Consider the following 14,592-nt stretch of genomic DNA (forward strand, 5'->3'; position numbering starts at 1 on the left):
AGGATAGAACGGCAGGAGGCCGGGAGGCGACAACTCAGTCGCTGGTCATGAGGAGGGTCAAATCGGCGCGTCCGTCGAGACAGGGTCTTTGAGCTCGGTGGGATGCAATGACTCGACGGCTGTTCAACAGAAAGCAAGCAGCCTCGACTAGGGACGGCGCTGGTTACTACACGCTGTCGGTCTCTGTGAAAAGTGTGACCAAATCAAAATCTGTGCGACTGAGTACATCAGGCTACAAACGTTGCCTGCATCGTTGGGAAGGCGATTGGTGTTGAGGTGCCCGGTGCCAAGTTGAAATGCGTTGTGTTGCCTTGTTTCGACGGGTGCTGGCATCATCGCAGGCCGCAGCACAGGACGGAATCTTCCGTTCCCCACATTTCACCGGGGGTGCCGATCAGGATCCAGCGTCTTGAGCGATTCATTCCTTATCCTGGGGTATACGGAGCTGTGATAGCTGGCCACAACAGCAACGGGCATGGACATACAAGAAACCCAAAGAGTACAAGCCATACAATGTCTGAACATTCATCCGCTGGTCATCGACTCGTCATCTGTCATTTCATCACCTGTCCTTCTTGGGCTCCTCATCTTCGGTTGCCGGGGTCATTCGGCCATCGTCCGCCATGTCATAGCTGCTCTCCGTCTCTGTCTCCGCTCCCTCGCCTTCGCGTTTTCTTCCTCTTTCACGCATGGCCCCGCGGATGCGTTTGCTGACTTCATCGTGGTCGAGGCTCGTCATCTTGAAAGTGCTCGCAGACGTAAGAGCTCCGCCGGCAGAACTACTCCGGCTGCGACTCTTTGGCGTCGTTGGTCGCGATGCGAAAAACCCAAATCCTCCAATGTTGCTGAACGCCTCGTTGGACGGCAACAAGCTGAACATGCTCTTTGCCGACGGCGAGTCCGGCGATCTCTCTTCGAAAGCCGACGAGGTGGGCGTCGTAGGCTCTGCGGAGTCGATCCTCGGCTCCTCTGGCATTTTCTTGTATTTGGATTGATACACTCCTTCCTTGTACGGATCTGCCACAATCCGAGCGGCATCGAAGTCGGGGAAGACTTCTGGCCCTAACTCGTTGATCACGTTCGTCACCCTTTCTGACAGCGCCTGCCGACGTTGCCGGAGTTTCACGAACCGACTCGAAGATCGTGGGTTCAGAGCGACAAAGAGCGGCGGCAAGGATTTCGCGACATCCATGCCAATCTCCCCAATCCTCAAAGCGGCAAAGGTGACCATGATACACACAAGGAAGAAGAGCACGGCGAAAAGCCAGATGGGGATGAAGTCGGGCACGTACGTTCGGGCCACCATCCACCAGGGAACTCTGTAAGTATAATAGCCGTCACGCCGATTGTAGACCAACCACAGCGACACAACAACGGTGTAGTAGATGTAGAGCGCTGGCGCAAACGCCATGGCCACAAGTAGTTTCCACGTGCCAATAACGTCCCGCCCTTGCAGCTTCACCGTCGATGCCGCCAGAGCTTCTCTGGACTTCCGGACGGATATGACTTTGGTGGTAACAAAGACAGGCCAGAACATGGCCAGTCCGGGGAGAGTTCCTATGCCCAACAGGAACAGCTCGCCTAGTCGGTAGATTAGCGTTCCAAGGATGAGCCACCACGGACGTTTGGCAGGATTGCCCCACTCCACTTGATGGTCGCGGACGCCGAGTGCTCGAAGTTGACGATTGTATTCAAGAACGTCTTTTTTCAGCTCGACGACACGGGGGTCGTCCTTGTAGGTCGTGTAGCCCTTGACCAGACGCCTGTTCAGCTCGACCACCAGAGGTAGGGGCAGCTTCTTGCCAAGCGGGTTGTACAGCCTGCGCGCCGCTTGTACCAGCATCAGGGTGTCGTAGTCGGGGCAGGACTGTGTCACCGCGACCAAGCCTTGGAAGACCGTCTCGAGTAGAGAGCCGACCGCGTTTCTGCGTTCGCCTGCTTTGTATTTTTCGACTTGCTCGGGATCAACTTCAATGGGATGTCCGAATTCGATGACAGCCCTCGAACGGAACTTGTGTGCATGGAAATAGTTCATGCCGATTGGAATGATCTTAACACCACAACCGGGATGCTTGGCTTCAGCCCCCAAAGCCATGAGGGCCACACCCGCCTTGAGAGGTAGCAGATCTGGACGGTCATGGCTGCCTCCTTCAGGAAAGATGCCGATGCAACCACCATCTTCGAGCTCGTCAAAGACTGCGTCGTATACTTTGGAATGGTCGACGTAGGGAGCGACCTTGAAGGAACAGCCACGCTGTTGCTCGCTTGGATCATCGTTCGGGGACCCAGTGCCGGTCAGAGATTCCAATGCCTCCGCCGTCTTGAACGGTTTCTTGAGACGGATCTCAGTGGACGAGATGATCTCGGCAATTTCGGTGCTGGGGGTCTGACCTCTCACTTTGGGCAGGACAATCAGTCCTCCTACCTCAAAGTCGCCATTTTTAAAGTCTGTACCGACGCCGCGAATGAGAGTAGGGTCATTATCTTGGTCTGGAAGAAAAATCTTGCCCTTGGCCGGCTTGACACTGTCCATGGCTCGGCCCACGGGTATGGCTCCAATCGCCGCAGATAGAGTCCCAATGAACTTGCGCTTGGTGGATTTTTCCGCAATCAGATATGAAATTCTTCGGTTGGCTTCGTTCTTGAGGAGTCTCATCAAGATCAAGGAATCGACGAACTATAGCATCATCAGTACCGGCGGGAGCTGGCGAGAACCGGGCAGGACTGCATACCTGATTGGCATGTGGTGCTGCAACGAGAATGACAGGGCCGGTCTTGGGGATTTTCCAAGCTCCTCGGGGATGTACTTCGCGGAAGAAGAGGTCTATCAGAATGGATAATGCCCAGAGGACCAAATCGTAAAGCCATGGTTTCTGTAATTGATTGCCCTTCTTCTTCCTGCCATGGAATCGCACCGCCGCCTTGCTCGGGCCACCCCCCGATGGATCTCGCTGTGAAGGCATATCGCCCCGTGCTGACGTTGAGGTCTCGCACCTGGGCTTGGTGCCGTGTCAACGAGAAGGCTCGCGGGACGAGGATGAGGTGCGTTTGCCCATGCACAGGTTTGCCTGACGGGTAGGCGACCTGGAAGAATGCACGGCGTAGCGCTGAGATTTAATTGGTCTGAAGGTGCAAAGGCCAAAGTGAGCGACCAGACGGTGGATGAATGCCAAATATAGTCAAGCAAATGGTGAGAGTAGAAGCGAAGAGCAACGTGTCGTTGAGGGCGATTGCATCAGGTTCGTCCTCTCAGTTCAAAGTTGTTGAGGAGCTGGGATTTGAACGTGGGGTCGAGATGAAGTCACCGACGCTGCGCCTCTGGTTTGTTTGCGGCACAGTTTAGGCGCAACAAGGCCGGGATTAGGCGCCCGTGGCCGCCCAGGATCTGATTCCCCTCCCCCCACAACGCCCGCAACGCCCAGAGCGCCCAAATATTCCCAGCATTGAACTGGCGGGGTGAGTTTGGCCTCCGGCTTTTGTATGCATGGGGCAGACAAGGCTGCGAGGCGCGTAGAGCAACTGCTCAGGATCACGCCTGCATTCTGGTTTACTCAATGGTTAGATTCTGAAATACGTATCGTCGACGCTCATGAGGGTGTATACATTAATTACTCGACTGGGCTCATTGGGCATCGGACGGAGATCCAACATGCCTCCTCCCTCGCGGCAGAGCTCACCGGAGACTCTTCGATCCGTCGTCCTCTGACAGCGGCTGACCAAGTCCCAACCTGTCCATATTCCTTTGCGCATCCTCCTCCATCCGCCTCATCCTCTCCCGCAGGTGAAAGTCCCGATCCTTCCACCGAGCTTCCCACAGGTCCTCGACCTGGTGTCGCGCCTTCTCCAGCATGCTCTCGACATTCTCCTCTAGATTGCTGAGCCTCTTCTTCAGGTCGTCGATGATAAAATCTTTCGCGCGGAGCTGCTGTCTCAAAACAATGTCCTTTTCATTCAGCTTCTCCCGCAGTTCGGACACTTGCTTGTCCTTCAAGAGCATCGCCTTCCGATGTGCTGCATCCAATGTGCGCATCATACGCGCGTAATGCAGACTGATGTCGTTCTCGTCGTCCATCGAGAGAGGGGTGCCGCTCTCCTCTCGTGCATGATCCGACCCATCCGTGCTCGCCTTGTCCACCAATGGGTAGCGATGTCGCATTGCGGTTGCGTGCTGAGTCGTGACCGCTCTGTTCGGAAACGGAAAGGCGCCTGACGCGTTCCGTCCGATGTAGTCGGGCGATGTTGGTTCACGGTCGGCGGGCTGCTCACCAAGGATCGCGCCCGCAGATCGAACCTGGATTGGATGCCCCCGGGATGAAACATTCTGGAGGCGCCGGGGCCGATGGGTTGCCTGGGGAATGTCGCTTGAGGTGATGAGGCGAGGCAGGCGCACGCCATTTGTCCTGCTCAGAGGCGATGACTCTAGCACCGCGCGTTGGAGGGTCGATGTGGCCTCTTGTGAGGCTTCCCACCTGCCCTGGGCTTGTGGATGCTGAGCAAGTGTAGCGGGAAGGGATCGGTGGCTGACCTGATCGTGCCCTACTGGAGAAGGCATCTCTAACTCTGTTGGGTCGAGGACGTTGGCTCGAATTCCGCGGTCTGTATCAAGGGTGACAAAGGTCGATCTTGGTGTGACCGCGCCACCCTCTGCCTCGTCCCCTTCCTCGTCGTCCTCATCGAGGGTGGCAGCTTCATGGGCTCGATCTGTCCGGAATCGAACCACTTCTCCTGGCCCGGTATACGGTGGAGGAGCATCAGCTGTCACTCGGGAGCCATCTCGACTGATCCGGAACAACTGTCCGCCCACATTGATGTCAATGCTGCGTGCATCGTCTTGCAGAGTAGTCGTAGTGAACTTTGACTGTGTCGAGACAATCGATGAAGCGCGGCTGTGCCTGGTGACCCGAGAGTTGTTCAGTTCGCGCACCCAGGGAGGAATGCCCTGAACGGGGGTCGTCTCCTGGTTGGTGCTGGCCGGAATGTCTGTGTTCAGTGGTGGCACCTGGTCTTGTTCTTCTGCTGCGGCCTTTGCATGACAATCGACACCATTGTTGCTTCCCCTGAAGCTTGGAAGAGCACTTGCGAGCCGAAACATTGTGTCAACGGCTTTGGCGGCGACCGAGTGGGATTCTCGGCTCCGAGTCAGCGCCCGATAGCCTGAGCAGGTGAGTGTCCGGACCAGCCACGGCAGCAGATGCGAGCATGCTGTCTTGTCACAGAGACATCCTACGCATACACTGGGTCTGCGTAAAAGCGAAGCACGATATCAATCATTGTAGGCAGAGAGATAGGAACTGAGCGATGTGGCCGTTTTCTTCGAAGGCAGCAGCCCAGGCAGGCAGCCTTAAATGCACAGCCTCACCAATCCGCAAAGGTTTCGGTTTCCACGGACGGGTGGCATTGCACCCGGGTGCGTTTCCTGCAAGCTGACGGCATCTGCACGACACGTACAAAAGTCCCAAAGTCTCAGCGGTCCAGAACCTCCGTATGCCTTGTGCAGCGAAGGATGATAGAAGGAAGGCCGGGCCGTAGCGACCAGTTAAGCATCTCAATTGATGTTGGGCGAGTATTGACAGGTGGCACCTCGGCTCACGACTGTACTAGACACCCATGCGCTCTATATATACACAGGAACCGTTAACAATAGCAGATGTCCTCCCTTTTCCGACGGTCGTCTAATCATGATCATACAAGGTACTTCCCGTCCTGTTCACCCGTATCGCAACAAGACCGTACCCAACCACGAACGATGTCCCTATCGCCATTTGCTTGAACTAAAGCAAAGCCTTCACCACCGAAGAGGTAGTCCCCGAGACGTCCCTTTAGAAGCGTTGTCCCAGCTGTCTGATTACTTATGGCTGCGTCCTCGGTATACTTTCGACCGTAAACGACTTGTCACACCTGATTCCATTGACCACAGCCTCATACCGAACCGAGTTCGCCGAATCACCGTCGCCTTGTCCATTGTCACTGGAAGTGACAGGTTGGTTTCCGAGTTCATGGTCGGCCGTTGTCACCATAGACTTGCTGATGGGATACGTGTCCAGATCAAAGTCGAGGTCGTTCTTGGAGTCGAATTGGCTGTGGTTGTTCCTGCTAGGCTGGCGCCACGAAGCCATCTGCTTCTGATGGTCCGCTGTCTGCGAGTTGGTTGGCCTGGTGGGTGTCCGGCTTGTCAGACGTTGGATGATGGGAAACACCTCTTTCAGGAAGACCCAGATACCCGGTAGCGTGGTCACGTAGACGGCGACCGAAGCCTCGCGGAAGTACCAGTTCATGTACACATAGCTGATCAAGGACGGGACCAGGCAGTAAATGGCTCGCAGGATGGCCGCGACGATGACGAAACCTCCCATCCCAAATATGATGCCGAGGATGAGCTTCTGTTGGATAGACAAGCGAGCTGATAGGACAGGGGGAATGCCCATGAGCATTATCAGGATATCCGTGGAGATGTTGAACACGGCGTTGACAATCTGATAGTACTGATAGGTAGAACATTGGGCTTGGAGACCCCATTAGCAGCCGTTTCAGGGGGGCTGGATTCAAGGCTTACCATTGTTCGGTGGTACGGCCCAATATTGCGAGAGAGGTCGACAGATGGTGAACAAGGCGATTTCGTCTCCGAGGAAAGCGCAACAGACCCATATGACCACACCCCAGAGCAGCTTTCGTTGCCGTGCTTTGTCGATAATTTTTGCATAGAGGACGAGCATCGCCGCCTTCATGGTCCAGATGGTGAGCAGCTCGGCGTGCTCGGAGACAAACACCCATTTGCTTCCTCGAATTCGACCATCTGTGATTTCGGGTGTGAGAGCAGCCTCTTCTTCCGGCGTCATCAAGTTGGAGCCGGGGCCTTTCAGCATCTCATTGAAGGCGATGACCAGTAGTGTATACCAGCCAAAGCCAAATGCTATGAGCGCATCGTCGACTTCAAGCTGCCTCAACCCAACCCTTTTGACTTTTCCGACTCTGTCACCAGGTTAGCTGACGGGGCTCTTGGGACGCTGTCGGGGCAATACTGACAGTCGCAACACCACGAAAAGCGCACCGACCCCGTACAGACTCCATGATTCTGGCACAAAGCCAGGGTTGGGATTCGTTGACATGTCTGGTCACTTGGACGATGTCCCGGTCAGAATGTCGCACCTGAGGTAGCGACAGAATTGAATTCGAGGACCAACACGCAGCGAGCGCAGGCGGATGCGCAGGAATTCCACCCACTTTGTAATACCGATCCTCCACGGTTCATTGCCCAAAACAGCCAAGTCGACCCTGAGACACTATATTCCCCCGTTGAGGGACAGTGTCCAGAACATCATTGGGAGCAGATACGGTATCGGCTCGAGAGTTAGTAGGTGGAGCTCCACGAGCTCGCCTCGCGATAGTCAGGATTGTCGGTGGAAAGTGCAAAAGGGGTTGGCCGACCAAGTGGGCTTGCGCCCTTTTCTCCCAACCTGCCGTATGCGTGTTGGGGCTCTTCAGCCAAGACAAACCCGCGGTCGAAGGTGTATGGGAATTCCTGCTGCCAAGGTATGCAAAGCTTTGGGATCACACGGCGAGGATAGCAGAGACAAGACGCCGATGCTGTTGCTTTCGTCGCATACAAGACCCAGCTCTCAATAAGGCCATGTGCCTGCGGGTGCCAGCTGTCAGGTACAGTGGGTGCAACCGATTTCCGAACTGCTGCCAGATGGATAGGCGATGGAGCTCGAGAAAATTCATAACCGGGTAGGCCCTTGCAACTCGGGCCGGGCGACGAACCAAAGCAGTAACATCCACTGTGCCAGAGTCGCTGGAAGTGGTCCCTTCCGTGCATGAGATGAGAGGCATGGTGTGATTCAGTGACACATAGATTCTCTGGGAGCAACAGGGGAGCATGGAAAAGCGGGAGAGAAAGTTTTGCAAGTGAGTGGCGGGTGAATTGGCCCATTGAGCGAACAGGAGTGTGTCTGGGCGGCGGTCGTCGGGACCCACTGACCCCTCACAGCTCTGGGCTCTGCTTGGCTCGGCCTCGGGAAGTCGCCCACCTGCTCGTACGGGCCCGTAGCTTCACACTCCTTTCACCTTGGCCTCACCTCCACTTCACGCCCACTTCACGCGCACTTGATGCCCACTTCACCTCGTGCAAACTCTCAGAGCGGAGATATCGAGACATGATCGAGAGGACCTAGCGCGCCACCTGGCGGCCGGGATCCAGGTACCATTTGCATGGACAAGCTGCGACCCTGTCATGCTTGTCTCATGTCTACCTAGGTATTGGTGACCAGTCGCTTGATCTGTTTCTGCACTCTTCTCACCTTTCTCAGTCCCTTTGTCCTCGTTGTTCTCGTTGTTGTTTTGTGTTTGCTCCCGTTGTATGCGTGCTTAGAGGTTCTGGAATGGCGGACAAGAACCCAACGGCCGATGTGTCGACCGACTCAGAGGCCTCAGAGAGAGGCAACATTATCAACGCATCTGGACATACTCAAGAGTTGTCGCGCAACTTCAGCCTGATCTCCCTTGCCGGTGTCGGTCTTGTGGTTGGCAACGTGTGGCCGGCCATTGGAGGCTCAATCCTGGTGGCCATTTTCAATGGCGGTCCTCCAGGTTCGTCGGGCTCCCATGCAGTCCTCTTGACTCGTGCTAATGCTTCCCAGGTGTCCTGTACGAGTTCCTCGTCGTATCCGTGTTCTACTGGATCGTGGCAGCATCCATAGCTGAGCTCGCGTCGGCGATCCCCTCATCCGCCGGCGTCTATCAATGGGCTACCATCACGGCAGGGAAACGATGGGGTCGTGTCGTGGGCTTCTTCGCGGGTTGGTGGAATTGCCTTGCCTGGATTCTCGGAGCCGCGTCGATGACATCCATCTTTTCAAACACGGTCGTGCAAATGTGAGCGCAGAGAGGGCTTCCATGAGGAGGACACGCTGACACTAGGCAGGTATGCTCTGAAGCATCCGGATTTCGTCTCGAAGCCGTGGCACGTCTTTGTGACATATATCATCGTCACCTGGATCGCATGCTTGATTGTCTGCTTCTTCAACGAGGCCATGCCCCGGCTGAACAGCATCGGCATCTTCTTCATTCTGGCCGGATTCCTCATCACAATTGTGGTGGTCACAGTCATGCCCGGTCGGGATGGCCGACCAGGACATGCATCTTCGGCTTTTGTCTGGACCGAGTGGACCGCTGATATCGGGTATCCCAACGGGTTCGTTTTCGTGGCTGGTATGCTCAACGGGGCTTTCAGCGTCGGTACTCCGGACACTACGAGCCATCTTGCCGAAGAGATCCCCTACCCACAAAGGAACGTGCCCATTGCCATTGCATGCCAGATGAGCATCGGCTTTGTCACCGGATTTGCCTATCTGATTGCGATTCTCTACGCCATCAACGACTACGATGCTCTCTTCGAATCGCCATACCCAATCGCCGAGATCTATCGCCAGGCTACCGGCTCGGCCAACGGAGCCATTGGGCTGCTCACTCTGGTCCTCATCTGCATCGGCATCTGCGTGTGCGGTCTTTACATCACCTGTGGTCGAACTCTGTGGGCCTTGGCTCGCGACGGGGCCACGCCTTTCCCGAGCCTTCTGGGCCAAGTCAATCATCGACTCGGCATGCCATTCAACTCAACCATCACGTCCGCCATTCTCGTCACCATCCTCGGAGCCATCTATGTCGGCAGCACTACGGCCTTTAACGCCTTCGTTGGGTCGTTCGTCTTGCTGTCCAGCTCCTCCTACACAGCCGCCATCTTACCGCACCTCCTGACCAAACGCCGCAACATCGAGGTCTATGGCCCCTTCCACCTCAAAGGCGCCATTGGATTCGTCTTCAACTTTATCGCCTGCGCGTACATGATGGTTTGGTTCGTCATCTATTGCTTCCCGTATTATCTGCCGACCGATGCGCAGACAATGAACTACGCCTGTCTGATCTGGGGCGGATTCACCATCTTTGTCGCGGCATGGTGGTTCTTGGGCGCGAGGAAGGGATACCAAGGCCCGCCCATGATTGTCGATGGAGGGAAGGTGAACCTGGCGGATACCTTGAGGAAGGTGGATGCTACCCAGACTGTAAGGAATAATAGCCTAAAAGCAGCCGCCTGATGGTGGTAAGATTTGAGAGAATCTCCTTCGGCTGGCGTTCAGCGCCTGTCGCAGGAATTTCAGATAGATTTGTTTGAGCCTTTGTCAATGATTTTGCCTGCTCGAGCGCGGTTCTCGCTCCTTGCAACAACTCAAGAAAACTCTTCATTGTCCTCTGCATGATGCACCTCCGTGGCCTTGGCCTCGGCCGCGGCCACGACCATTGCCACTGAACCAAGCTGCGACAGGAGAATGGGAACCCGCCCGAGTGCCGGATCTGGCAGAGGCGTTTGAGCAGTCGGAGCTGCACCCACGGAGTGAAACCCTTCTCCCGTGTTCCTCGGCGACACGAAACGCCGCTACGGCGCGGTGGTCGCCAAGCAGGGTTGGCGGAGTGGTACTGAGGGTTGCGCGAAAGGCGATGTAGGCGAGAGCGAGCAGAGGACAAGATCCTGCGGGCAGCTGCATACCGCAGAGGCACCACAGATCAAGGATGGTCAAAGGATGGTGCAAACAAGGATCTGATTCTTGTGTTTGATAGGTGTTAATCTTTCATGATATCATGACTGAATCTATGCTTTTCTCCTTTTCTTCTCAAGAAGCGATACAAGAGTCTGCGCCCCCATGACGAAGCAATCACGTTTTCCACAGTCCTCGCCGCAGGCCGTGCATAGCCGGCGTCGGTGGTCGTCGCATCGTCGTGGTTGTGGTCGTGGCCAACATGGATATCACAAGTTCCTGTATTGGGTTACCCAGACCAGCAGTTGTGGCGTTCTTCAGTATCTTTCCGTCCTCGGGCCCCCTAGGTGTCATTCGTATGTCGACAGGCTCGCCTGGTTCACGCTCTGTCGGAAGCAAGGCTCGAGCAGTCTATGGTCAGGCCCGCGGGTGAACAGACGGCAAATGCTGCGCTCGTACATGAGCACCCAGTTCAACCGCTCGCCGGACTTGAAGACCAACTTGACGATCTCAAAGAGCTTGCTGCGCCCTGCGCGTTCCGGTTCGTCGCGCGCCTCGACGTCCTGCATCGCGAGCACGACCAACTCTTCGACCTCGACAAAATCGACGGCGGGCCTGAGAGGGGGGCCGTACGAGTCAAAACAGCTGTAGAAGAGGCTGATGATGTTTGAGCTGGTCAATTCGACCTTCCAACGGCTCTCGAACTCCAGGCCGAGGGCCAGTTCCGCGCTGGCCCAATCGAGAGACAAGAGGGTGACGAGCGGGCTGGGACCCAGGCTGGCGCCGACCCGGGGGAGCAAGAACCGAAGGACGTGATACAGCGCCGCCATGTCTGGCTGACAGACGGGGTGAACCATCCCGGGGTTGGGCGCCGCCGCATCCACTCCCTGGCTCCGGGTTAGAACGAAATGTGCGTGTCCCAGGACCGTCAACGACTTACCTGGGACGGCTGTAAAGGCGAACCCGGCATCTCTGCAGGAGGGTTTCCGACCTGTTCCACCGATCGATCCGGGATATACGGAGTACTTGGCTCGCCTCACCTTGAAGTGTGGGTAATACCGACCCAGGCGAAGGGAGGATGAATGCAGCCCACAGTTCAAGACACTCTCGACGTGCACGGACCCGTGTCACTGTACGGCATCATGCCAGCAGTCGCCGCTCGGTGCTCGATGCGAGATCGGGACCACAGCAGCAGCCCGTGCTGTTTGTCGCGGAAAGTGTCTCGTCATTCAGCTCCCCCGCTTTGTCCCCTGCCTGCGGCCGAAGCCAACTGATGGATGGATCGAAAGCTTCGCAGCGAGTCCAGCGGCAGCCTTAACCGATCGACGACGCCATCTCGCATCATCACGGTGTCACGTGAAAATAATGCGGGGCGATGTTACTGGAAAGGTTACCCGAGCATTGCCCAGACAGGGCTAAGAGGGTTCACGGGTGTTCTGGACTGTAACCCCCTTTGTAAGATACCGTATTGTTTATGTAGGCCTCTGTAACTATATAGACATGTCTGCCCCCAGACCCCTTTGAATTCATCATGTCCTCCGAGCGAGTCGCAGATCAATCGAGGCAGGCTGTGTCATCCGTGTCAGAAAGGTCCCCCGACCTTGGCCTTACAGGGTTGTTAAGCTTCACGTGACACTCACGTGATCGCATTGGCAACATTAGTCATCACATTTCGTGTCTTGGAGAAAAGGTCGCTGGAGATTCTCACTCATCATACCATTGTTCTTGATAATGATCGATTCTGTCGTGCATGGTAGCCATGGTGCGGCCCTCGAACCGAGCCAGCGACCTTGCCGTCGTGGCATGTGCACATACCTAAACTCACGGTCCTCGCAGCAAATGTGTACACGAAGACACTATGTTGGACACGCTCCAGCAGAGGCCTTCTTTGTCCCATGGCGTTTGTATTTCTGGGCCTTCTCTCCTTTGTTCTTGATGCCACAGTCTTCGTGCGAAACCTCAGCTATTGTCCTCGCTCCGTTGTTGCCCAGCCCAGAGTTTCTTTGCCGCCGCAGACTGTTAGCAGGGCGGCGACTGTTTACCACGCTCCATGCAACCGACCTCCAACTTTCACATGCTAGGGTCGAGCGTGTGTCAAGTAACCCAAGGTGATCCTAGAATGCCGGGCCTTTGCCTTTATACCCCATGTCACGAACCGGGGGAGGTCAAAAGATCAAGTTGTGCAGGGCGCGACCGAGGCTGACTGTGCGCGTATCGCTGTTGGGGACATGCGCATCATCGTCCTCCGGCCGGTCGCTTGGAAAGGAAGAGAAGGTATCGAAGGCGTACCGATTAGCACAGAGACGTGTCTGTCGTCGACACTCGGGATCGCGATATATTGTATAAGGCTCGGTTTGGACATGACATGCTGCTGTCTAGTGATGACAGCCTTGTGGAATGACTGTCTCGCGGTAACAACTGCCTCGCAGTGAAGCCCTTGCCGTGACATGCTCACACGCAACGACATCTCTGCCTCACCCTTGCATTATTTCTGCCTCGTCCGCGCAAAGGACCCTTAGGGTTCAGAGGATGCCCTGATGGTCTTTGCCTGTACATTTCCTTCCTCGCGTGCATGCTCAGCATGGCTATGGATACGTTCCATGCGTCTGTCCATACCCAATATCTGCTTCGGACTCGCCTCGCCTCATCTCGATTCGGCTCGGCCACATCATTGGCCTTACAAAGTCCTTTTGGACCTTACAAAGACGCGAAAGCACCGCACTACACAAAGCACCGCACTACACACACAAAAGCACGGTACTACACACACAAAGCACGGTACTACACACAAAAAGCACCGCACTGCACACAACCGCGGAACAAAGCCCCTAGGTACAGCAGTGAGTTTGCCCCCCCTCCTCCTCTCAGTTTAAAATATGTCCCCTCCCTTCCCATCCGGTGATTGAGCTCGACCCTCTTCTGAGGACGAGTGAGGAGTACCTTTTTACTAACGCGTACGCCTGCCCAGGCCAGCAAATACCGCATACAGCCAGCCCCCAATAATGGCGATCCCACACGAGATCCACGCAGCGTTCGACGAGTTCGGCGACTTGGACTTTAGCGAACTCATGTACGGGACCGCCCTCTTCGTGGGCCTGGGCCGGAACTTCTGTCTCGCACGGTACTACGCGTTCGAAAACTTCGTGCTGGACACGTGCGACGAGATCCGCGACCGGGACCCGTCCTGCGACCGGAGCGGCGCCACCCTGGTCGGCTTGATTGTTTTGGTTGTCGTCTTGAGCGCGACACCCGGGCCGGTGGCCTTGATGGTCGTTGCCGTGCTGCTTTGTGAGATGGTCAAGCTGTTGCCGGAGATGGTGATGGGGCGAGAATGGGACCACGAATACGACGAGGAAGGACTCGACTTTGAACACGACGAGGAAGGACTCGACTTTGAACACGACGAGGAAGGACTCGACTTCGAACACGACGAGGGAAGACAGGACTTCGAAGATGAACTGAATGTAGAAAAGAGATAATTAGAGATAGGGGTCGAACGGGACAGAAAGGATCGAGGTCGAGAGTCAGCGATCCGGTAAGTACTACCTACTAAATACAGGGTTGTATTAATCCTTGTTACCTTGCGCGTTATTCCATCCTACGTTGTTTGTACGCGACCGTGTAATATGACTACATGCGTGATGTTGTGTAAACAGTATACACAGTAATTACCACCCAGTTTGACAGAATTACGTTCATCCGGAGTTTTAGCCCTACGCAGATAACGCGCACGGTAATACGGATTAGTACACCTCCACATAAGGTATGTATCGTACGTTGTGTAGACATCGTCGCTAACGGATGTTCTGGTGCGGTGACGGGACTGGATCGACTCGGACGCAAGGAGATTGGAGACATACATGGACAGGCCTTCTAGGGCCTCGTAGCAATTGAACCTGGAGAAATATACACAATCCGTGCGTGCTCGCCGTTGTCGGAAACGAGGGCGGCCAGCCGATCAAGCCATGTCACATCACTGCACGGTGCAAACTCCAGCACTGAAACCAAGACCCCAACCGACCGTCCGAGATCTTACAAGATGGGATGGCAGATGTAAGCGAAT

General features: G+C 55.6%; 6 protein-coding genes across 6 annotated transcripts; 2 read left to right on the forward strand and 4 right to left on the reverse strand.

The window, feature by feature from the left end:
* Positions 1-562: 562 nt before the first annotated feature.
* G647_10282 (uncharacterized protein) lies at positions 563-2,963 on the reverse strand (the record flags this gene model as incomplete). Its single annotated transcript, XM_008726273.1, has 2 exons — positions 563-2,677; positions 2,733-2,963. The coding sequence occupies 2 exons, from the start codon at positions 2,961-2,963 to the stop codon at positions 563-565; spliced, it is 2,346 nt and encodes a 781-aa protein (XP_008724495.1).
* A 710-nt stretch (positions 2,964-3,673) lies between these two features.
* Positions 3,674-5,092, reverse strand: G647_10283 (uncharacterized protein; the record flags this gene model as incomplete). Its single annotated transcript, XM_008726274.1, has 1 exon — positions 3,674-5,092. One exon carries the CDS (start codon positions 5,090-5,092, stop codon positions 3,674-3,676), a length of 1,419 nt encoding a protein of 472 aa, XP_008724496.1.
* Positions 5,093-5,849: 757 nt separating this feature from the next.
* G647_10284 (uncharacterized protein) lies at positions 5,850-7,106 on the reverse strand (the record flags this gene model as incomplete). The annotated part of the gene is made up of 3 exons (XM_008726275.1): positions 5,850-6,502; positions 6,554-6,969; positions 7,024-7,106. The coding sequence occupies 3 exons, from the start codon at positions 7,104-7,106 to the stop codon at positions 5,850-5,852; spliced, it is 1,152 nt and encodes a 383-aa protein (XP_008724497.1).
* Positions 7,107-8,378: 1,272 nt separating this feature from the next.
* On the forward strand, positions 8,379-10,091 carry G647_10285 (uncharacterized protein; the record flags this gene model as incomplete). The annotated part of the gene is made up of 3 exons (XM_008726276.1): positions 8,379-8,586; positions 8,637-8,871; positions 8,921-10,091. The coding sequence occupies 3 exons, from the start codon at positions 8,379-8,381 to the stop codon at positions 10,089-10,091; spliced, it is 1,614 nt and encodes a 537-aa protein (XP_008724498.1).
* A 788-nt stretch (positions 10,092-10,879) lies between these two features.
* G647_10286 (uncharacterized protein) lies at positions 10,880-11,499 on the reverse strand (the record flags this gene model as incomplete). Its single annotated transcript, XM_008726277.1, has 2 exons — positions 10,880-11,416; positions 11,470-11,499. 2 exons carry the CDS (start codon positions 11,497-11,499, stop codon positions 10,880-10,882), a joined length of 567 nt encoding a protein of 188 aa, XP_008724499.1.
* A 2,032-nt stretch (positions 11,500-13,531) lies between these two features.
* G647_10287 (uncharacterized protein) lies at positions 13,532-14,008 on the forward strand (the record flags this gene model as incomplete). The annotated part of the gene is made up of 1 exon (XM_008726278.1): positions 13,532-14,008. One exon carries the CDS (start codon positions 13,532-13,534, stop codon positions 14,006-14,008), a length of 477 nt encoding a protein of 158 aa, XP_008724500.1.
* Between the last annotated feature and the right edge of the window lie 584 nt (positions 14,009-14,592).

The sequence above is a fragment of the Cladophialophora carrionii genome (assembly GCF_000365165.1).
Source record: "Cladophialophora carrionii CBS 160.54 unplaced genomic scaffold supercont1.13, whole genome shotgun sequence".
Lineage (NCBI taxonomy): Eukaryota > Fungi > Ascomycota > Eurotiomycetes > Chaetothyriales > Herpotrichiellaceae > Cladophialophora > Cladophialophora carrionii.